The 23,299-nt window shown below is 41.7% G+C and overlaps 1 protein-coding gene across 1 annotated transcript in view; it reads right to left on the bottom strand.

The window, feature by feature from the left end:
• The window catches only part of SPRED2 (sprouty related EVH1 domain containing 2), an 87,209-nt gene that overhangs the window by 25,318 nt on the left and 38,592 nt on the right, over positions 1 to 23,299 (bottom strand). The window contains exon 2 of the mRNA XM_075596109.1: positions 8,914 to 9,091. Coding sequence (XP_075452224.1) covers positions 8,914 to 9,091 — 178 coding nt within the window. The remainder of the gene's footprint in view (positions 1 to 8,913; positions 9,092 to 23,299) is intronic.

The following is a 23,299-nucleotide window of genomic DNA, read 5'->3' as shown; positions in this document are numbered from 1 at the left end:
TGCAGATTGAATCCTGCAAAAAGCATAACACAGAGAAGTGACAACATTCCTACTGTTTTCGTTAGGGTTTAACTGGGGCACACCAAGGTTTGTATACACAAGTTGGTTATACAGCTACATCTGCTATGGAATGCACTGCAAGCGCTGGGGTTGAGGAAACAAAGAACGAACCAACGCATCCAAAGACGGCTATTTTACTTCATACCGTCAGCGTGCACGGCCTTATTTGCAGCCTGTCTGCACATGGGGTTCTCAAACTTGTACGGATCGTAAACCACTTAAATCATTTGTGTGTTAACTTTTGCATACACCTCTTAATTAGCACATACAAAATCCAGAACACAATTACATATTAAAAAAAGAAAAGATAGGGAGGCCAGTGACACGCAGCTGTAGTACATGAGCCCGCTGTCTGAGAATCCCTGGCTACATGTAACAGGCATGTTACCTATTTTCTTCCTTCCTTTTCAGTTTATTAACCTTTGGCCAGACTTATCGGACGAAGTTTGAGAGACTTGGGGAACTTGTGCAGCACATGAGAATAGAAAAGGTGCAGTCCTAATAAAAACATTTGTGGCGTAAACAGACAATTGAAGCCCCCCTCCCCTTTTTTCTTAAATCCCAATTCTCATTTGAAAATCACAAAATAAGCATTTACACACACAAGTCTCATTCCTATTCACTTCTATAGAAGGCTTTTTGAAGGTCAAAATATATGAACTCACAATCTGACACATAATCCGAGTGATGTCGTGTAAAATGGAAAGAATCAGGACAAAAAAAACAAAACAAAAAAACAACGAATAGGCTATTGCAACAAGGAGTTTTAGAATCGAGAAGGGCTGCATTTTTATGACGCAGAATCCCCCTATAACCTCATCGTGTCTGATGATGTAATCAACGTATTTATTTTTACCTGTCGGTGCTCCTTTCCAAAGCATTTATATTAGCGGCTGTATATGTCCGAAAGAAAACGGGATTCTTTGAAGTGACCCCCAGCGTGGCAACTTCGAAGGTTGCGACACATTAAACTAGATGATGGTGTTCACCAGCTTTCCAAACCACAGAGGTCCTTTGTTTAGAGGAAGAATGAAACTCTGTGGTCCTGAATGGACATATACAAGCACATCTAATCTTCGCGTTGGCCCAATAAAATGCATCATAAACTACAAAGAATCCATTGCAAAACCTTCTGCAACAGTGTGAAATAGCAATAGGGGAACCTGGAAGCTGTAGGCCCGTTCTACAGATGCTAGAAATTAAGAGAGTGGAATTACAGCCACATCCCCAATATAATATTGCTCCCTTCTCTGTCAGTAAAGCATTACAGGCGGCATTGGGAGTGAAGAGGTTAACCAATAATATCCCAATCGCCCCAGACGTTGTTGCCAATGTCCTACTGTTTCTCAAGCTCATGCAATATATTCTTCCTCCTCTCTCTCTCTTTCAATTCTTGAATGCCAGTTCTCCTACACTTCATCCTCTGGATTTGGCAGCAAATAAAATGTATGCATAAGAAATACACACCACAATAATGCTTTACTTAAAGAAAGATATAATGCCACCTAGTACTGACATTGAAATAAAGTAAAAAGTCAGCTTAGAAACAAGTCATCTACTATTTGTAACATTTGACAGCTCACTTATGAACTCGCTGTGAAATCCCAATCGAGAACAGTTAAAAAAAAAAAAAATTATAGAATGCTATTTTTTTTTTTAGCAAAGCACAAGGGTGGCCATTTGAATTCCTCGCAAATTTGAAAATGTATTTTAAAATGATTTAACCCTCCCTGCCCGGCTCCTAGAGAGTTCACATCAAATGCCTCTTAACTTGGCTCTCTCAGAGTTGATTCCCTTGTCAGGGTGCTGCATCCGTGCAGGCTGGGTGTTGGTAATGCAATGATGGGCGGCAGGAACTTTATTCATACAAACAGCATCTTTATTAATCATCGGTAAAGTCTCATTTACACGGTACACTTTGTGTATTAGTATCATTACTGTTCTCGGCATCCTCTTCCCTAGCTGCCCCCTTATCTCAGCCCGCTAGGAAGGTGCTGAGGTCTGGCCAACTCCTGTTACCTATAGGTTCCCTCTGCTGTGTAGCATTGATAGTTCCTTTGGGCCCTTGCCAGGCCTTGTCTCGAGTACTGAATGCCACCTCGTGGCTTTCTGGGTTGGAGTCAGCTATGAATCCTCCGATGGGGCTGTGGCTTGTGGAGCCTCTCCGCACATCGGTCTAGGACATTTGGCCACGGCCATTTCGCATCGACCAAATGTCCGTGACACCTTCCGCTGACGGAAGCTGCAGACGGCCGCCAAGGTAAGTAAACGCCCTACCATAAAAAACCCTACCCTACCTGTTAAAACCCCTTAAATTAAACCCCTCCCCAAACCGTAAAAACCCTTAAATTAATCCATACCCTAATCACTAAAACCCCTTAAATTAACCCCATACCCTAACCAGTAATAAAACTTGCCTTAGCAGCAGCCGGCGGTGGGGATTACAGTGGCGAATCAGATGCGGCAGAGGCTTCATCTGAAGCCGTGGCCATTTGGTCGTGGCGAAACGGCCGCAACCAAATGTCCCATTCTGCTGGGCATAGGCTGCCTTTCTGTGAACATTTAGGAGTAGTGTGAAGTCATCTCTGGGGACGCTAACAGGGTACTGTCCCTAACTAGAAAACAATCATGGGAATCCTTACCCTATCCTAGACATCCCTATGTTATAAACCTATATACTGTACACTAATCACAGTGAGATCCCTCTTCTTTAACTCCTCCTGGGACCTGACCTTCTAGAATCCTCTCCCCATATATATATATATATGCTGCCATTACATCCCTATCACTAGACAGAAGAGGGCGGGGCTAGGATTCTGCCTAGTCACCCAGCACTATGTGATGATGAGGCATTATTCGGTGCGGGCGCACACAGTAAACCCCTTACAGCAATAGTAATCCCAAAGATGGGTTACAATATCTAAAGGTAAAACTAGTCTGTTCACTTGACGTCACTCAAGAATAATTAATAAAACGAAGGGATATCATTCCTTTAGACTGCTCACATTGGCCTGGCAGTAAATGATTTTTCAAAGATCCCATGGAGATGGAACTTCAATCACCATATAGCTAACCACTAGTCTTAGCCAAATGTTTCACAAAAATCAAACACTTTGATGCTGCAAGAAAATGAGAGAGCCAAGCTAATAACAAGGAGTTCGGATTCTGTAACCAGTGTCTGAAAGACTCATGTTGGCAATGACACACCTCAGTTGGGATGGAGCAAACTCCACAGCGATTGTTACGCTGCACTTATAGGGCAAACAATTTGTTTGTCTGGCAAAAGTTAGCTATGAAAATATTTGCATTCTTGTGTTTGTCAAAGATTACAGAAGAGTTTCTTTCAAAAGAAAAAAAATTATCCTTACCACTGCCAAAGATAAAAAGCAGACAACACAAACCTAGACAAAATTAACATTCAAGAAAGGACCTACTTCCGGAAACACGGTAATAATTACTTTTATCCTATATCTGACCCCATCAATATTGCTGTTCAATACGTACACGAGTCACTATTTCTCAAATTAAAGTACAATATATGGACTAAAATAAATAGGTTTAGAAATGGTTTCTATAATGCTTTTGCTGGCACCATTGCCTGCTGCACATTTTTTGTGCTTCACATTTCCGCTCTTTTCTTGTGAAGCAAAAAGAAATAAGTGGCACATAGTACAGGAAAAGAGGAGGCGATGTACCGGGTGCCACTAAGGCCCCTTCCCCAATACCTTATTCCAGGGGTGCTCAACTCCAGCCCCCAAGCTCCTTAACAGGTCAGGATTTCAGGATATCCCAGCTCCAGCACAGGTGCTCAAAGACTGTGCCTCTGATTGAGCCAACTGAGCTGAAACAGGGGAAAAAAAGGGGGAAACCCCCAAGCTGATGCTACAAATACTGCAAAGTCCTGTATCATAAAACGTAATGAAGTACCATTACAAATCGGCAAGCATAAAAAAATCAGGCAATGAGTGTCCCGTGAGTAATAGCCAATGGTATGTGTGAGGCCAGTGCAGCTCCCACCTCACCTGTACTTCGCCGGTGTGCCCTCAATCCGATCCGACGGTACACTCCCCCCAAACAGACGGGGTAAACCCTCCTCACTCGGACATGCGGGGGCGGCTGCCCGGTATAGAAGGACAAGCTGATGGTAGTAGACATCTGCAATAAGAGCCTCCCGCGGTGTTACTGCCCAATGCTGTGGAGGGGGTGGTGGCTGATGGGAAGACGGAGGGCGATGCACTCCTACGCAATGGTCGTCTCCGTCAGCTGTGATCTGCTCCCGGTGTACAGGTAAGGGACTGGAGCGCAGACCGCACACTGGCTGGAAACCGGATCCACTCAGCAGCTCTGGAGAAAATCCTCAGGGTGGAACAGCTGCTCTGCAACTGCATATACCGGTGCTAAAGCGCTCCACGGCGGGAAACGCGTCAGAGTTTTAAATCGTGTGTTTGTCCTTTTGGCTTATATGCCTAATAAATAATTGTTATTTTTTACCCCAGCCCGTTGCTCTCTTTTTTGGCAGTGCTCTACCTTCATTTTTATTTACCTTGAGCTGAAACAGGGACTGATTGAGCCACCTGTGCTGAAGGTGGCATATCCCGAAGACCTGGCTTCTTGTGGTGGGGAGGGGGGAGGAGAGGAGGGGGGCTTGAGCACCCCTACCTGATTCAATAGGACAGGGTCAAACCAACAGATTATAAATCCATGCTCTGCTAAACCAACCCCTGTTGGGTAGCTATTCAATCTATGCAGTGGGTTCTTTTTCCACTACTACAGCACAAAGCTATTAAAAAGGTAGAAAAAGTATTTATATTAAAAAAAAAAAAAAAAAAAAAATCTTCTTAATAGACAAGTTTAAAGATTCAGTTCCATTGACATGGATCCATACTATATCTACAAATTGCCCTTTCTTTTCAACATATTTTATATTTTCATGGAACGTTTAAAAGGATTATTGCACTGGTTTTCTTTTCCCTACGTTTGCAAAGCTGTTCGACGATACAAAAAAACAACCATTCAAAAAAAATGGATAGAAAAGATGTTACATGCCTGTTATGTGAATAGTGTGACTGTTCTTTTAAAAAAATAAAATTAAAAAAAAATAAAAATAAAAAAACTTTCATTAAAACACAAGAATACCTTGAAAAACAAAAGCAATTGACCAATATAACTCCAAATATTCATCATAAGTAAAAACACAAGGCAGATTTTGTCCCTCTGCTCCTATTACTTAAATGAGCGGTCAATGACCACCCCCCTCTAGTCCCAGCTATGAATAAGGAGAGTGTATAGGTGACAAAAGGTGTCCTTACGTGTACAGGGATAAACCGCCACTCATTACATTAAAATCGGTGATTCTCAACCAGGGGGGGGGGAAGGCGGTGATGTGAGATGCAGGGGGGGGGGGGGGTGTGATGTGAGATGCAGGGGGGGGTGTGAAGTGAGATGCAGAGGGGGGGGTGAAGTGAGATGCAGGGGGGGTGATGCGAGATGCAGGGGGGGGTGATGAGAGATGCAGGGGGGGGTGATGAGAGATGCAGGGGGGGTGATGAGAGATGCAGGGGGGGTGATGCAAGATGCAGGGGGGGTGATGCGAGATGCAGGGGGGGGTGATGCGAGATGCAGGGGGGGTGATGCGAGATGCAGGGGGGTGATGCGAGATGCAGGGGGGGGTGATGCGAGATGCAGGGGGGTGATGCGAGATGCAGGGGGGGTGATGCGAGATGCAGGGGAGATGATGCGAGATGCAGGGGGGGTGATGTGAGATGCAGGGGGGGGGATGTGAGATGCAGGGGGGGGATGTGAGATGCAGGGGGGGGATGTGAGATGCAGGGGGGGGTGATGTGAGATGCAGGGGGCGAGTATGATGATGATGATGATTAAGGGTGCTGGGGGAGATATGATGATGATTTTACCTGTGCGACCCGTTTTTTTAAAATAAGTATTGGGGGGTCTTTTAAAAATGTATTGGGGCGGTGGGGGTCTTTTTAAAATGTATTGAGGTGGCGAGGGCATTTTTAATATGTATTGTCGGGGGTATTTTTAATATAAGAACAGAAATGGTAGACAGCATTCACGGTCAGATAGAAAAATATAGTATAGCTAAATGCAGGGTGCAAAGGAACATAAGAAGGACCCAAGATTCTCCTACATAATAACCAACAAAGCTAATAGTTCCAGCACGCTCTGACTAAAGGAAAAGTAGCAACAAATCAAATGAATATATACAAGGAGCAAAATGACACCCACACAATAGAACAAAACACACTAAAAAAAATAGAAAAAAGTGGAAGTGAAGAAAAAAAAGGGGGGGGTGTACACAATGGGGGATAAACGGGGGGGCAACGTTTTGGGGACAAGCCCCTTCCTCAGGCCCGTTCCCCCTTGTCCCAAAGGAACAAGAGGTACTTCCCTTACCCCAGTACCCCTAAAACAGTGAACAAAATAAGCCCTAGTTAACTTAAGCAACACAAGATAATCTAACAAGCAAAAAGTGCTACGGTACACTGTAATAGCAGCAAAACAGGAGAATGTAAGGTGAGTACACAATAATGCAAAATCAAACCACAGGGTACAGAGCAGCAATAGTAGTCTCGTTCTCTCCTCTCCTGCTGCAAATAGGGCTGCCGATGTGAGATGCAGGGGGCGAGTATGATGATGATGAAGGGTGCTGGGGGAGAGATATGAGGACGATGATGATGATGGGTGCTGCTGGCGGGGGCATTTTTAATATGTATTGGCGGGGCGGGTATTTTTAATATGTATTGGCGGGGCGGGTATTTTTATTATGTATTGCGGGGTGGGGTTACATGTATTTAGGGAGGTGGGATTTTTTGGTATGTATCTTGTGGGGGGATTGAGTGAGAGTGGGGTAATTGACGCAAGGTGGGGGCGAGTGAGAGGAGAGAGGGGGAGTGAGAGTGACAGTGGAGAAATACATGGGAGGGGGGAGAGTGAGTGAGATGGAGGGGAGAGAAATACATGGGTAGGGAGAGAAATACATGGGTAGGGAGGGTGGTATTAAATAGAGGGGGCTCATGGTGTGAAATGAACCTAATATGTGTCAGCCAGATAGGGGTTCCCCGAGATTTTTCAAAACACTTCAGGGGTTTCTCCAAACAAAAAAGGTTGTGAATCACTGCAATAAATACATTACACTCATTCATTATAGCCGCAATTTTGCTTGGGAATTTCTATTTTCTTAATTTATATATCTTTTTTTTCTTTTCTTAACACAACTTGAACCAAGTGGAGCTCACTGAGATGATCAGTGTTCCCCCAACATCTAGGCACCCCCGGTTGTATAGATATTTTTAGTCTTTGGTGTGCTGGTTTTGACACAACCCCACCACCACCCTTTACAAATATGGTGGCCAACTACACACATGGCACTTGGAGTAACCAATAGAAAGCTGCAATGTCAGCTTTTTTTATTGGCCACTGGGCTCGCCGCTCCTGAACTGGGCAGGAGGGGTGGGGGGGGGGGGGGGGGGCGGGCGGGGATGTAGTCTGTCATAGGACCACCAATGTGCTCCAGGGTACCCACCCCCGATTCAGGTAAGTTAACAAAAAAATTGATGCTTAGCCGGGATTGCCGCTTACATTTCAAGTGGTATGTTAAAACAGCAGAGCTGCAAAAGCAACTACTGTACCTACAGCTATCAGTAAGAACAAATAGCACAAGAATGTATCGTTTCAAAAAGTGCGTTACCAAATAAAAGTAAAACCTGGGTGGGTGTGTGCCGAGCCAAAATCACTCGCCCTCGGGGTTAAACAGAAGCCCACACCTTGGGTGTGTGTAAGATTCTGGTTATACACCCACACATGCATAATCCTGTAACATTTATTAGCTCATGCTTTTTATTACGTCTCTTTCAAACTCATTGAGAACATTGAAGAGCACAAAGCAGGGTGTACAAGATGATCAAATTGAATTACAAAGAAATAGGAACTCAAATATTGCACAGGTTACAGTTCAGCAAACAATACATACTTACAATATTCAGCCCCCTATAGAAGTGGTAGTGATGTGTTTATTGAGCTATAGGTTGCAGAGTAGCATTTGATGTTTCCATGATAATCAAAGTTGTGATTGGCTTTCATAATCTTTACTCTATCTCTTTTTGTTGACAAGACTGTTTGACAAATAGACTGTATACACAAGGTTTGGCAATCACCTCTTCCCTTGTCTAATGCTAGTGTCATAATTGTCAGAATTACCTAACACAGAACAAAAAAGTCATGAAGAACAAGCATCATAAGAATGAATTTCACATGACCGTGAAAAGGGAAACATTCATTTTTAATGGTACATTAAGTAAAATGTTGATTCAACACAAACTTCTGCATTAATTTAACTATACCCCCTCCTTGGTATCTTTTTGATAAATGCGGAGCAGTTAGCAAGTCAACATATTTACCGGTGGTAGAGGTGAAAATATAAGGTCAACCTGGCGGAAGACTTCAATGTCACTACCGATAGGAAGCTTCCAGAGTACCTCTTATAGAAATGTCTGAGGCATCATCTAGAATAGATCCGCAAGATTAAATCCTAAAGGGCTCTTTTCTTTGATTCAGAGGGAATAACGGGTAACATGACTGCCATTGTACTGTGTCCACCGACGGTGGCAACTGCTGGGTCCCTTACCAAAAAGCTGGCAAACAAGTGACAGTGCTGAATGACAACCTTGAGTGCCTCCAATGCTTTAGAGCACAGCATGAAATGGGAAACGTGATCACATCACGTAATGAAAACAATTGGAGCCTGTTCTAATAATGATCGCCCGGACACCATAGCCAACGAGACTCACATCTTAACATATATTTCCTCCAAATAAATGCATATGTTTTCATTACCAGTTTGTCTTTTAGGCGCTCCCCGTGGATTAGGAAATCGCTTCTCCCGCTGCCCTCTGGGTAAACAACCTTGGAGACACCAACGCGGCTGAGCCCACCTCCTTCGTGTGGTAGCCACCCACCACTGGAGTCATCTCTGCTCATAACCACAGCCTTAACACGCACTATGTAGCTGTCACTGGAACAAAAAGGGGTAAGAAGAAAAAAAACATGTTAGACAAGCTTTTGAAGATGTGCACAAGTACAGCTTTCTTTCTCGAAAACAACACTTCAAATAGAACTCGAGACGAGTTCGAAGGTGTAAAAATATTTCATAAACCACTCGCACACAAACAAATGGAAAAAATTACGCAAAATCTTGCACTGGGTGCTAACCTGTCAAAAACAACCGGACTAGGCCAAAAGTCTTGTTTTAAAACCCCATGTTTCAGGTGTAACATAACCTTCATCAGGACTACAATAAATATGCAACCTGACTTGGACAATCATAAATGTAACGGGAGTGTGGGGTGTCTAATAATTACTTTAACGGATGCCCTATCTTTCCTCATTTATGTTTAAGCCACAATCTAACGCACAAAAGTATTAGCTTTAAATTGTAATCATATTGAGAAATCTATCATAGATTTGCAACAAAGTGAAATCACTTAGCCACATAACACTACTTCTACTAGATTTAATGTTTAACATTAAATAGGTTTAGTAGAATCAAAACGGCAAATATCATACAGCTTTTATTTGGTTCAGTTTGGAGCTCACAGCTCGTGGTTCAGACTCCGTATTTCAGCAGTGCTTTGAAACGTCCTCTGACTTCCAAAAATAGGACTGCATATTAATGCCTGTATAAATATTGCTTAGAGGCACCCGTCCCGAAGCAACAGTTGAACAATTGAAAGAGGGCCAGGTAGAAAACAAGTGGTTAGCGTTATTAAAAAGGTAGCTAGGCATTCAACATGGATATGAAATCCTTTTATTCCACATCTCTTTGCCAGGGTTTGTATACTTTGTGCCATCATATTTTTATTTCCTGTAAATGCATCAGGTATCCGAACAGGCGATTAGTTTTCTTTGTATGCCGCATAAACGCCACCCATTCAGAATGACAGGAAATTAAGGATTACAGAAGCCAAAAGGACTTTTGTAAAAGCAGCTGCAGAACGATATTGCCAAAGGCGTGCTTAGAAATGTCACCATGCCCGACAGCATGAAAAGCTGCATGAAACATGTAATCTGATTACTCTGTAAGAATATGTACGTTTCTAAACGCCTTTAGAAACCATCATGTAGCCACCTCTGTGGTGGAATCCTGGCGGAACATTTATTGCATTTGAATTTACTACAAAAAAACGCAAACTCAAAGCAAAGCTATTAGTTCAACAAGTATGATCCAGAAATGTGCTCGTTAGTATCAAGGACTCAATCCAACGCTTGGTACGCAAGTTCCTTCCTACCGAGCAACAAATACCCCACCCGCCCTCCGCTACCTCCCCCCCTGGCACTCCACAGTAAGCAGCACTGCTCTCACGGACATGTCAGACACCGCCAGTCACAGCGCCTGATCCTGCTTTGATGTCGCGCTATGAATGAATGATTGGGTCCACTGCGACAGGGTGCAGTGGTGACTGACAGGTTAATCAACGCTGCTCCACAACACAGGCGCCAGGGCCAAAATGCTAGCCGCCCTCTGTATGTGTACACACACACACACACACACACACACACACACACACACACACACACACACACACACACACACACACACACACACACACCTCTGTATCATTACAATCTCTGCAGCATCCATTCTAATCCCAAGTATTTTCCATAGTATGGGATGGCTTTCAGGCCTACATCATTAATATTATTAAAAAGTATCTTTATCTGCTCAAATATTTTCAAGAATCTTTTTTTTTTTTCCATTTTAGTTTTAGGAACACAAACAGATGTAATCTGCGCCTGTCTGATTCCTTGCTGCTCTCCCGTTGGCACTAAAAAGGTTAGCACAAGGCCATTTTTTCGCCTGCTACACTTTGAATGGAAAAATGTCAGGCAACAATGCTGGTACTACCATGGGGTCCTGCCCTTCACGGAGGGACCCTCTGGCAGGATAAGGGTGAAACATCTTGTTGTAAGAACAAGATCTGGCTTGGATATTTTCAACATTCCTATGCTATGAATAGTCACTTTCCAGATTTTCATAAATAAGACAAAAAAAAATAATTTTTATGACTATCCATCTGTGAATGCTGCACACATGGACTGAAGCAAAAAATAGTAGTATATCAAAATCTTTAGCGCACAAAATTCTATCCATTTAAAACCTTTTTTATAGCTGGCAATATTACCTCTTTAAACTATATTTATCTTAAGTCTGTCTGGATGTTTATGCCAGAGCACCGTTTTATCGCAGTATTTAATAATATATAACAATTTCCTGTCTCTGCACTTCAGGGTTTCTGGAGCAAAAAGGGCTCTTCGTGTGGTCTGGGTTCTCCACAAAGGCAAGGGGATTTTTTTTTTTTTTAACATCGATTTGAGGTCCTCAAAATAGATCCTACCATTCTTGGATTTCCACAAACTACAGAGAAAGGAGTTTACAAAGAGGAAAGTGTATATAGGCAGCACAAATCAGTGCTTTGAGCGTGCCATGAGGTTGAGCTTTCTCAGCTATTAACACCGGGTGCATTGCTCAAGAGGCCTGCCACGGATTGGATTACTTTACTTAATGGTTTAAATGCTAAATCATCTTTGCAGAGAAATTATAGAAAAATCACATTTGCCGAGGCTTTTAACATGGCTCCAATCTTAAACGTGATCATACGGAGATTGGAAGGGCCCATTCAGGAGCAGGAGAATTAAGAAGCATGTACACGGCGAGGAGTTGAGGAATGCTCTGGCCGCAGAAGGATTAATATACCTTAACCTCAGGAGATTAAGAAAAGAAAAAAAAAGGTGTATGTCAAAACTGAAGCAGATAGACATGTTCAGACACTAATGGAGGAAGATACCTTGGCAGGCTTATTATTATTATTTAAAAAAATAATATAATGTAAGCATGCATGTTTACTCCCCAAAGAAAAGACTGCATGCGGGCCAAAAGGTCAGGACAATGTTTCAATTAAGCAACACAGGTTGCATACCAAACAGTGGAGCCCCTGCAATAATCCTTTTCATAGTTGACACTCCAGATATTTCTGGAAAGCAGGTCGTAAGAGAAGAAGAATGCTAATAAAAACAGCTTCACACACCTGGCGCATCTTGTTTTTTTTTAAATCAGTGTTAACTTAAACGATGTCGAAGCAACACTGCGGCTAAGAATTGATGGAGGATATCCCCATGTGTCGTGCAAGGACACACGCGTCGGTCGATCGCCAAACTTGTCTCAAAAGGGGCATTCATTAGCACACCTATAGTCCAACAGAAGGCACCACAAACCACACAGGCAGTTCATGAAGCCGTGATGCAAGGGATTGCGCTCCCAGTCGACATTTAACACGAGATTTGTTCAACCTCTAGGAAACGTCAATAATAAAATCTAAAGATTAGACTAGGAATAAAAATGCAGAAATTATCAAAGAAATAGCAATGAAAAACGTTGAACCCTTTGCACGGCCCCTTTGAAAGTCTTCAAAAAATCTGCCGTGTATCTGTGTAACTGGAACCCAAACATTTTTTGCCTTGCAAACAAAATTGAGAACTCTTATTAATCAAATGTCTTACTTCTGAAATAGGGGGAAATATATGATGCCCCTGACATGGCATCGTTTTTAACATGGGGGAAAAAATTAGACTGATTAGATAGATCTCCTTTGATGTGCACCATGTAACTCCTCCCTGAGTCTTCTTGACACACACCAGATGACAAGCTGACGCACACAGGTCTAAACTGGAGCAGAGGCGCAAGTCGAAATGCCCCTTAGCCTCAATTTAACATGGAAATTATCTTTATGCATAAATCTGCAAGATTGCTGTCAAAATTGATCACAAAACGTAAAAAGTTATTCTACGGATTATACTGGTTTCAGGTTAACACTTGCCAGATTGCACGAAACAGACTGGTAAAGAACACATCAATAAATTCACTGTGGATTAAAAGGATTAAAAGAATGGTGATGTTTTGAAACGTCAATACAAAAGACCCAACTGCCTTGAAACCAGAGTAATTAAAAAAAAAAAGTTAAATCTTTGAAGATTTTCTGCAATCTCCACAAGTCTTCTTTGTTTCTCATATCTTAAGAAAATAAAACAGGGGTCACCTTTGAAAAACCAGCATTGGCGGTACCTTAGCTTTAAAAACCATTAGAAAACAAGAGTGGTCGCCTTTTTAGTTTTTAACGTACCATATCACCCAGCTCAATCGTGGTCCCCCGACTTTATTTCGGGGATTGGTGACCCACTAGTCCCCAAAAGGGTTTCTGGGTTTTTTCCTCCTTGCATAAAAAAAAAGGAAATATGGCTTCAAGGGTCACCAGTAGAAAGTTGAGACATTATCTCCCGATTACATTTTGGTTTCTATTGCTCGCTAAAGCAAGGCTGATCTCTTGCATTTTAGGAAATGGGGGCGAAGGGACCACCAGGGGTTAGGACACAGCGGATTGTCAGATTCAGGTTATTAAAAAAAATATTTAAAAAAAAACAAAAAAAACCCAGGAAGTGCGGCACGGACTGGTGCATTGAGGAAAATGTGGGGTCTTGAACATTAAAAGAAAATAAAAAAAACATTTATGAACACATTCACGTCAGACAAGTCCACAAACCTGCCTTTCCCCCATTATCTCTTGGTATATCATCCTTCCACTGTAGCTAGGGATTCTGGGTAATGCCATGCAGATGAGCATTCACTGTGTCAACTCTTTACTGCTTATCCATTTAAACATGGAGCCTTATGAGCTTATATCTTACATATTACACAGCTTTTCAGCTCAGTCTCGGTTAAAGAAAAACATAGCCAGTGAAACTACCCACAGGCAGCGGCTTGAAACTTTTGGGTCTCAATACAAGGATGGTTACAAGCCTTGCCATGTGAAGCTGGGTCTTTAAACGGGAACATGCATTGTTATATGGTGCACCCCATCCTAAACCATACGGAAAGTTAGAGAAAGCAGAGCTAGGAAATAATTTAAGGTGACGCAGAAGCATTCAATCTCCAGCAAAAACTAACAATGTTGCATTTCAGCCACCCCTTTAAAGCATATATAAAATGCCAGATTAATTACTACCAATATAAACTTGGTCCGTGCTGCTTTCGTTGTGCAACCTTACAAAATGCAATCTCACGGGACCATTTGTGAGACGAAATCATACTGAGCTAGACCTGTCTTGCCCTTTAGTAGCAAACAGTTCCATGCCGTTCTCTTGCTCGGTCCCATGACAGAGCAGCCCATGTGTAGAGGAAACACTTGATCGACATGGAAAAAAAAAACTGCTTAAAAAAAGAAGGTATAGAAATTGTAACTTGTTTTCGGGATGCCAATGTTTTCTTTTTTTTTTTGGCCAAGTGGGAGTGCACCCTTAAACAAACAATGCTTCACTAACACAGTTACAGCCTTCAGAAACCATGTCTAAGTATATCTTCACATTTGTTTCCTGCTGATGTGCAATTCTATATCCGTAAGCAACGTGGAGTCCTGTACAGTACAATGCTGGATGATTCATCGTGGACTCCATATTATATTGCAATTGTGTCATTAATCATGCTTCAGGGTTGATAAGCAGTAGTGGCATCCTCTAAACCAGGGGTAGTCAACTCCAGTTCTCAAGAGCTATCAACGGGTCAAGTTTTCAGGATATCCCTGCTTCAGCGCAGGTGGCGGTATATGCCAGTCGAAGACTGAGCCACCTGAGCTGAAGCAGGGATACCCTGAAAACCTGACCTGTTTGCAGCTCGAGGACTGGAGGTGGCTACCCCTGCTCTAAACCCTTCACCCTCCTTTAATAATACAAATTGAACTAATGACAGTGATCAAAAGTATGTGATTGAGGTCTATAAAGTTTAGGATTGATCTGCTGTCCTTAAGTCTTCCTTATAATTGTCCTATTATGTTATAATTGGAAAGAAGTAAACAAGATTGACAAATCAGTCACTACCCCATCCAACCCAGTTCAGAGACGCGTTGTAACAAAACAAAAGAACAATTTCAGACGTCTAAATTATTATATATATATTTTTTTTTAGCATTTTTTAAAATGATATATTTACACTTCTGTACAGTTAGGCTGCGCTTATAGTGCCGGCGACATCGCCTGAAACAAAAAAATTGGAAGCCGATATAATTTGATTTTTCAGAGGCTGTCGCCACATGTGACAGCCTCTGAACCAATCAATGGCCAGGTCGCCAGCGACGTCGCCAAAAGTTAAATTATAACTTTCGCGGGTGGTGACGGCGACTCGTCGCGCGCACTATAAGCGCGGCCTTAGTCTTTTCAGGTCTCGGTTTTTCCCCTGCGCAAGAATTTCTTTACACAATCTATTTTATTGCTAATAAATTAACCCAGTACCTCAACTAATAGATATTGGTGCTCATCCAACACGTAGAAACATTATGGGCGACGGGAACACCTTCTGATCAAAAGGGAATTGAACACTCTACTCTTCAACGCAACAATGGCTTCATCAAACCTGCTAATAAGGGTAGGACCATTGCCATGATGAATTAAAGGGATAAGGACGTGCGCCAGTTCATCGCATAGGAACAATGAGCCTATTTATGAATCCACTGTTAAGATGAAATGTTAAAAAATAAATAAAATAGATCCAATCCTTTAAAACACGTGCGAAGGTGGTATAATCACAAACAGGCAGACTTCCTTATTTTCTTTGTTTACAATATTCCTAGATACAGTACACAAAAATCTTGGAACACCCTCCCGTAGAGACCATGTTTCAGCCATTAGCAGTTTTCATTAATTATCTGTTAAGATCACCAAGTTTTGGAATCCAAATCATATATTGAAGATACCTCCATCCTATCATTTCAACAGATAAGGACAATGAAGGCAGGTTGGTGAGTTAGATTTAATATTAATAATGCATATATCTCACTTCTTAATATCTGAAGATCTATTCCCCTATTGGGGAAAATCTTCTGTTTTTGTGACAAATTAGCAGATAAAAATGGCTAGTTATGGATATTACCATTTTATTAAAAGAGGTGATTTTAACAATATATTTGATGGTATATTAGACAGCCCAAACTCACATTTATTCCATTTAAAAACACAGAAAAGATTTACATCATAAAAGATTTTAATTTAAAATCCATGAAGAACTGAAAATCATTCTGGTAGAGATCATACTCTGGATTACTTATTTGCACCACCAGCACTTCTAAATAATGCCGTTACTGATCCCATTATAATATCTAACCATCAATGTAATAATTCTCCAACTAATGACTGTATATTTTTAGAGAAACGATTACAGATGTCAACATTTTTTTTTTAATTAATGAGACTAATGATCTACCTTTTAATTTCATTTGGGAAACATAAATCCACGAATCGTGCATTTATTGTTGGATATTCTTCAGATCAGAAAACACTGAGGAAGAACGGACTTCTTTAGAACATGAGATCAAGTTGCTAAAAAGTCTGTACAGTATGCAAGTAATGAAGATCCTTATTTATTCAACACACGCATCGCAAATATAAATGTAGTATATGCTGAAAAAGCAGACTTCTGTATAAATGATCTTAAGGCGAAATTTGAGTCGGCTACAAATGAACCATGTAAAATGCTTGGGAATTATGTAAAGGGGAAGAAAAATAGAAATAAAATAAATGGTATCAAGGCTAGTTCAGGGAAATTGGCCATTTCTGATGACAAAATGAATGAGGTCTTTGCCTGTTTTTATACAAGCCTTCTCTCTCTTTAGAGCAAAAATGAAGCTCTAACGAAATAAGGGACTTTCTTGGGACTCTCACTGGTTATAAAAAAAAGAATAATCTGATAACTATACCAATTTCTGTACAAGAAATCTTCAATGATATTCATTTGCTGAAGTCCTTTAAAGCAACAGGCCCCGACGATTTTCCAGCCAATTTTTACAAACTTATTAGTAAGTTTATATGTCCAAAATTAAAATATTGATATGATGGTTTATTGTTGGGAAGATCGAACTTCTTTTCTGAAGCCTTAAATTGTAATTGTAGAAGAAAAAAGGGCGTGTGCTTATGCAGTAGTTATAGACCTATATTGCGCACAAATTATTGCTTGTACATTAGAATCCATTTTCAAAAATTGGCACATACGGTTCAAATTGACTTTATAAATAATATATTTGGGTCAGACAGTACAAGAAAGTTTTGAAACATTACACAGTATGTAAACAATCTTAAAAGTTCAGTTTTAGCAATTTTGTTTGGATGCAGAAAAAACGTTTGAATGGCCATTTATGTTTTAGGTGTTACAATGGTATGGTTTTGGTGATCACCAAATATATACAAATTCTATACATCAAACCCACAGCTAGGATAAGGACTAATGATATTATTTCCTCTTTTTCGTTATAGAGGAGGCACACGCCAAGGTTTTTCCCTGTCTCCCACTCTTTTTGTTTTAGCCTTAGAGCCATTTAAAGCAGGGGGGCGCAAACTTTTTTCCCTGCGCCCCCCTGCCGGCTGTCCCCTCACTCCCGCGCCCCCCTCCCAACCCCAACTTACCCGCGCTCCGGCGTAATGACGTCACATGACCTCGCAGCGTCATTTTGCCGCCGCGTTGCCATGGCGACACAGGGAGGAAGCCGCCGGAGCCACGGTAAGTTAGGTTTACAGAGGCCCTGCAGCTCCCCCGGCACTTAATTTAAGTGCCTTCGGGAAGCGCGCGGGGCCTCTGTAAACCCCGCGCCCCCCGTCGGCAGTGTCGCGCCCCCCCTGGGGGTCGCGCCCCACAGTTTGCGCACCGCTGATTTAAAGGATTAACATATTCACTGTGTAACTATTCACAAGATACATGGAAAAAACCCTGTATGCAGATTAGATTCTTTTATTTATCTCAACAAGAAATTACTATTAAAAACACCTGTTTAATGCAATTGACATATTTTTCTAAGTTACCTGGATATAAGATAAATTGGGGGGAAAGGGGGTGTGGGGGGGCATGGGACGGACGACACACATGGTGCACTCCGATTAAAACAAAATAGCTCGTGTTTTGCTTTCCATCAAACTGTTCATATCAAATGAAATTCAAAAAAAATCTATTCAATATTTGGGAATCATCTTTTCATCATATTTATTTGATGCCTTAAAAGATAATTCACAAAATATCTAATCTATTAAAGCATTTATTGAGAAATGGTCTCCTTTTATACTAACACGGTAGTGCAGCATATACACTTTTAAAATGTTAATTATGCCTAAAGTTAATTATATTCCACGTATGTTACCTCTTCCCTTTGACAAAAAATTGGTTATCAAAATTAATAAACTAGTTAACGCCTTTATCTGGTTTAATAACCCACCTATAATTACACTTACAAACTTAATGTTGCCTAAACAACAAGGACGACTAAATGTGCCAAACTTCCAGTTATACCATCAAGCTTTCTTACTTCTCCAAGCTTTACTCTGGTTACATCAGGACCCGAATCCAGATAACCAGGTTATTATTATAAGAAGAATTCATGATTTGTCCCAGGACTCTATATCTTTTTCCTTTGTCATTGTCAACTATAAAGCCTCAAAAACAGATGTAGCCAGGTCACCTGATGGCTACTATTCTGCCCTTGTGCTGGCAGTAAAGCCTGGTATAATCAGGTTGCCAGTAGTTGATATGGGGGTTTCCCCCACCGAGCTGCACTTGAGTGACAGTGGGTGGCGGTGACATCAGGCCTGGGAATGACCAATCATGAGCCAGACCTGGTACCCTCCTCCTGGCTGTACTGCCCCAAATTCGGGAGTGCCTTTCCCCACTTGAGGAAGGCAGGTCACACAGTGGAGAGGGTGATTATTGGGCCTTCTCCAGTCCTCTTCCCTCTGGGGGAGAGTGAGTGTGGACCCTACCTCTGCCAGGGAGGCAGGAAAGAGCTAGGGCGGCTGCGGGTGCCCTTTGCCTGTAGTGACGGTCCAGGGACCATCCTTCAGTGGTAGCCGAGTACTGCATCGGGCAGAAGCCTGCTTGTTACTGTGCTGTAAAGGAGATAATAAACCGTTTCTATTTGCAATATACCTCCCGACTGGTGCGTGACCTTACTAGGGGGAGAGGTGATAGTTCTACCGTGGGAGGTCACCTTCAGTTCCTGGAGCCTATGGCAAATGGAGGCGCTGCACTGCTAAAGAGATATGTAGGGTATGAACCCCAGAAGCCTAGTCCTGTGTCTCCACTACTACCGGCGGACGACTCGGCCCTCCTTTTACCAGCAGGTATCATGCACCACACAATCCGTAATGGCCACACCTGCCGCCGGGTGGGGGAAGCACCGTTATACAGAAAAAATAGATTGTTGACGCAGTCAGAACTCAAATTTGCATCGCTCACAATCTTTCTTTTTTTTTCTTCTGCAGAGACACCTGAAATACCAGAAAGCGTAATCTAACTGGACTTGCTGACTAAACTATGTTGGTCTTGTAACAAATAAATTGGCATTTTAATTAAACTTGTTTTCTATTGGCCCAATGCAATAGACATTTTGGCAGTGCATTTGGAATATGTAATTTATAGATCAACTATTTTAACTAAACATATCCCGGTCCATGATTAAAAAATAAATACAAATGTTTTGATGGACTAATTTTGATAGTTATAAGTTTATTATCCATTAGAAAAATGATATTAGTATACAATATTCTTCGAACAGTTATGAAAGAGTAGCTGCAATGAAACCATCTACAATAACTATATTTCAAGAGATTTGATCCATTATTGGAAACAACATAAAAAATGATTTTGTATTGTAAATCTGTCACTAGCTCTGTTACTTTCTCTAGGTCAGTGTTTTTCAACAGCAAAAGGATTCCCTGCAATTTAAGTCATTTAAAAATTGTAACAAATACAGAAGAATTTACAATGCATCTGATCTCAGACGCGCTATTAGAGAGGGTTGGGGTTCCTTACAATTCATCTGATCTTAGGCACTATTAGAGAGGGTTGGGGTTCCTCAGAATTTCACCATATAATTATAGGGTTCCTAAAAAAAAAAAAAAAGTTAAAGAAGACGGATCTAGGTGGCAGCATCCATTTTTTCTCTCCCCTTTGTACTTTAATACAAGGGTGCACAAACTTTTTTTTGTCGCCCCCCTCTTACCTTTTCTGACGTCGCGTAGCCATGGCAAAACGACATGTGACTGTGTTGCCATGGTGACACGTTGCCAAAATCTGCCGGATACAAGGTAAGGGACTTCGAGGCCTCCTGCGCTCCCCCAGCATTTAATTTAAACGTTGTGGGGAAGAGCGCGGGCCCTTATAAGCGCCGCACCCTCCCCCCCACAAAATGTTGCACCCTCCAGCTTTAATAAACACATTGCACACCCTTATAGTTTCTCTCATTTGTTCATTACATGCAGTAGTGTTTTAAGCACATGGCTTTTATTGTAATTTGTAATATAGTTAACCGTTTAAGTGTATAATTTGTGTGTGTGTGTGAACACACATACACACATTTCTGAAAACCTAACAAATCTTAATAAACTGTTTGAAAATAAATAGAAGATACCACCAATTTTCTATGCAGAACTGTACACTGCAGAATTGCTCTCTGATAACGTTGCATTTTAGAGATGAGCTTTTTACATCCTCATCCCGCACACTGATGGGATTAAGTCCGTCAAATCTAACGTGGATAGGAAAGGTTTGCCCAGACCAGACCAAAGAGATTTATTGTGGACAGCCTAGAGATAACTACAAGTACAGGCATACCCCGCATTAACGTACGCAATGGGACCGGAGCATGTATGTAAAGCGAAAATGTACTTAAAGGGAAGCACTCCCTTTTTTCCACTTATCGATGCATGTACCTTACTGCAATCGTTATAACTGATGTAAATAAGGCATTTGTAACAGGCTCTATAGTCTCCCCGCTTGCGCACAGCTTCGGTACAGGTAGGGAGCCGGTATTGCTGTTCAGGACGTGCTGACAGGCGCATGCGCGAGCTGCCGTTTGCCTATTGGGCGATATGTCCTTACTCGCGAGTGTACTTAAAGTGAGTGTCCTTAAACCGGGGTATGCCTGTATTATCTTTATTTTCTTTGAGAACACCTACTACATACAAAAGTAGGAAATTTATGGGAACTGATGGGACACCCACATGCATCTTCATGGATTATTTTGAAAATCCTCGTCTACCACCCCAATGTTTTATTCCACAGATACAGGCATATGTGGGTAAGGTACATTGACAATATCTTCTTGCTCTGGGCCGGTGACATTCTCGTTCTACGGTTACGTACTGAGAAGATCAATCAGGCGTAATATAATTAGCTCGATTACTCTGATGTATGGCTTTTTAAATGTCCTTGACACCACTATATCTGTTGAATCTGGCTGCATCACATCTGATCTGTATGTCAAACACAGAGATAGAAATAAAATTACAAAACAGCCTTTACTAACCTGGCACTACTAGGGATTTAGCCATTAGGCAGTTTATTAGGGCAACATGTGTACCAGCTCATCAGAAAAGGCCAAGAGGAGACTAAATGATATGGAATAGAAGCTAATCAGTACCGGCTACCCTAAGGATCGTTTAGAAATACAACGCACTAAAGCAATTAGTAAATTGACCATTGCCAGCAATTGCATAAATCTGCCCTCAAGAGTCAAAAGGAATATTCAATGTCTTCCCTCTCCATTAATAACAGAGTGCCCTGATAAGGAAGATAATGTTTTTAACAATTGACATATACTTCAGGGAGACCTTATTCTGACAGATAGTCAGCGTCACTTTTATGTACCTACAAGAGAGGCAAGATCAGGGATAAAAAGTACATTTTATTATATTTGTTGACCTCTGAAGCCCCACCACAGCTACTGTGCCGCTTGCTTGGTAAGGAACTATTCCCTAGCGCCGATCGCTACTTGCAGTGGCGCACACACGGTGACTTCATCACCCAGTTTCAGCACAACCACGTAAGTTCTGATGTGTGGGACCTTCTGATCTATGTTCCAGCACCCGTGGATATATGCCGCTCTACGAGGATCCACCTCCCTTTTGATGCAAAGAAGCTGAAGAAGTGTGGGAACCCATTTGGCACTACCAACGCGGTGTTCTGAGTGACTATCATACTGTGCTTCGCTACCCAAGACACAGTAAACGGGACTAGTACCACTACTTACCACTACTTACAAGAACCCCTGTGGACCCATACGAGGTGCTATCTATCTGAAGGAGGGGATTTCTCCCTGTTTGTACCTTGAAGCTGTTCGAGACATCCACGCTTCCGTCTACACGTGGGCCTGCTGTGTGGTAACTCATGCCTCGCAACATGATATGCTTTTACCAATTGATCTGATGTACGCAGATATATTACCCCTTTTCTACACAATATATAATTAATTGTACTACACTGAGCGTAATGCGCCGTTTTCTTGTCTTTTTTTCTCTTTAGTTGTTGGGGAGTGTTGAGCCACCCCCTTGTTAAACAGCTGCAGACGCTCTCATTACCTACCTTATTCAGGTCAGGTATTTCTTAAATATCACATTGATTTGTGTGTGTATTAACACTTTTGTTTGTTGAGGATTTGGTGCTTTAGCACCACTATTGTCACTGTTTTATTTAATCTAGTAGCGCACTTTCTTTTATACTTATCAAGATCAGGGATAAACTGGCAAAAGTAGACTTTGGGGACACTGATCAAATCCATAGCAGTTTCTTTGGCTCTCCCAAATTTGCGTGCTTAAGACTGCATACAGCATACACGTAGAGTATACCTTCACTCATCCACAAACTGGGAGGAGATTCAATTAAGGATTACAATATATACAAATATTGATGATGTCTGATTAAATGCCCCTGTAGACTGAGGTATGTTGGGAAAACCACACAAATTGGACAATGTAAGCCAGCTACACACAGAGGCGACCTGTGTGCTCATCTTTGTGGAATCAGTCTACATTGCCATCAAGTTACGATGTGAAATTATTGAAGAGGTCATTCATTTTTTTTATTATTTCCTTGTGAAATGCTCTTCAATATTTTTCTAAACCATAAAAACATAAGCAAAACATTTTTTTTTGCGGTTCCACTTCACCCCTTTGCTGTTCTGTAAAGTGTTGCTGGCCCCTCTTGCAGCAATAAAATGGTAATTTGTGGAAAAATATGAACAGCCTGATCACTGCAATGTTGGAACTATTGCAGTGATCTGGCCTTCACACAACCACTCAATTTTGTGCTCAATCACATCCCTGTAGAGGTGACCAGGTATTGACCATTGAAGGGTGTGACACCGCC

This window comes from Ascaphus truei, chromosome 4 (assembly GCF_040206685.1).
Source record: "Ascaphus truei isolate aAscTru1 chromosome 4, aAscTru1.hap1, whole genome shotgun sequence".
NCBI lineage: Eukaryota > Metazoa > Chordata > Amphibia > Anura > Ascaphidae > Ascaphus > Ascaphus truei.
This window is presented reverse-complemented; position numbering and strand designations above follow the sequence as displayed.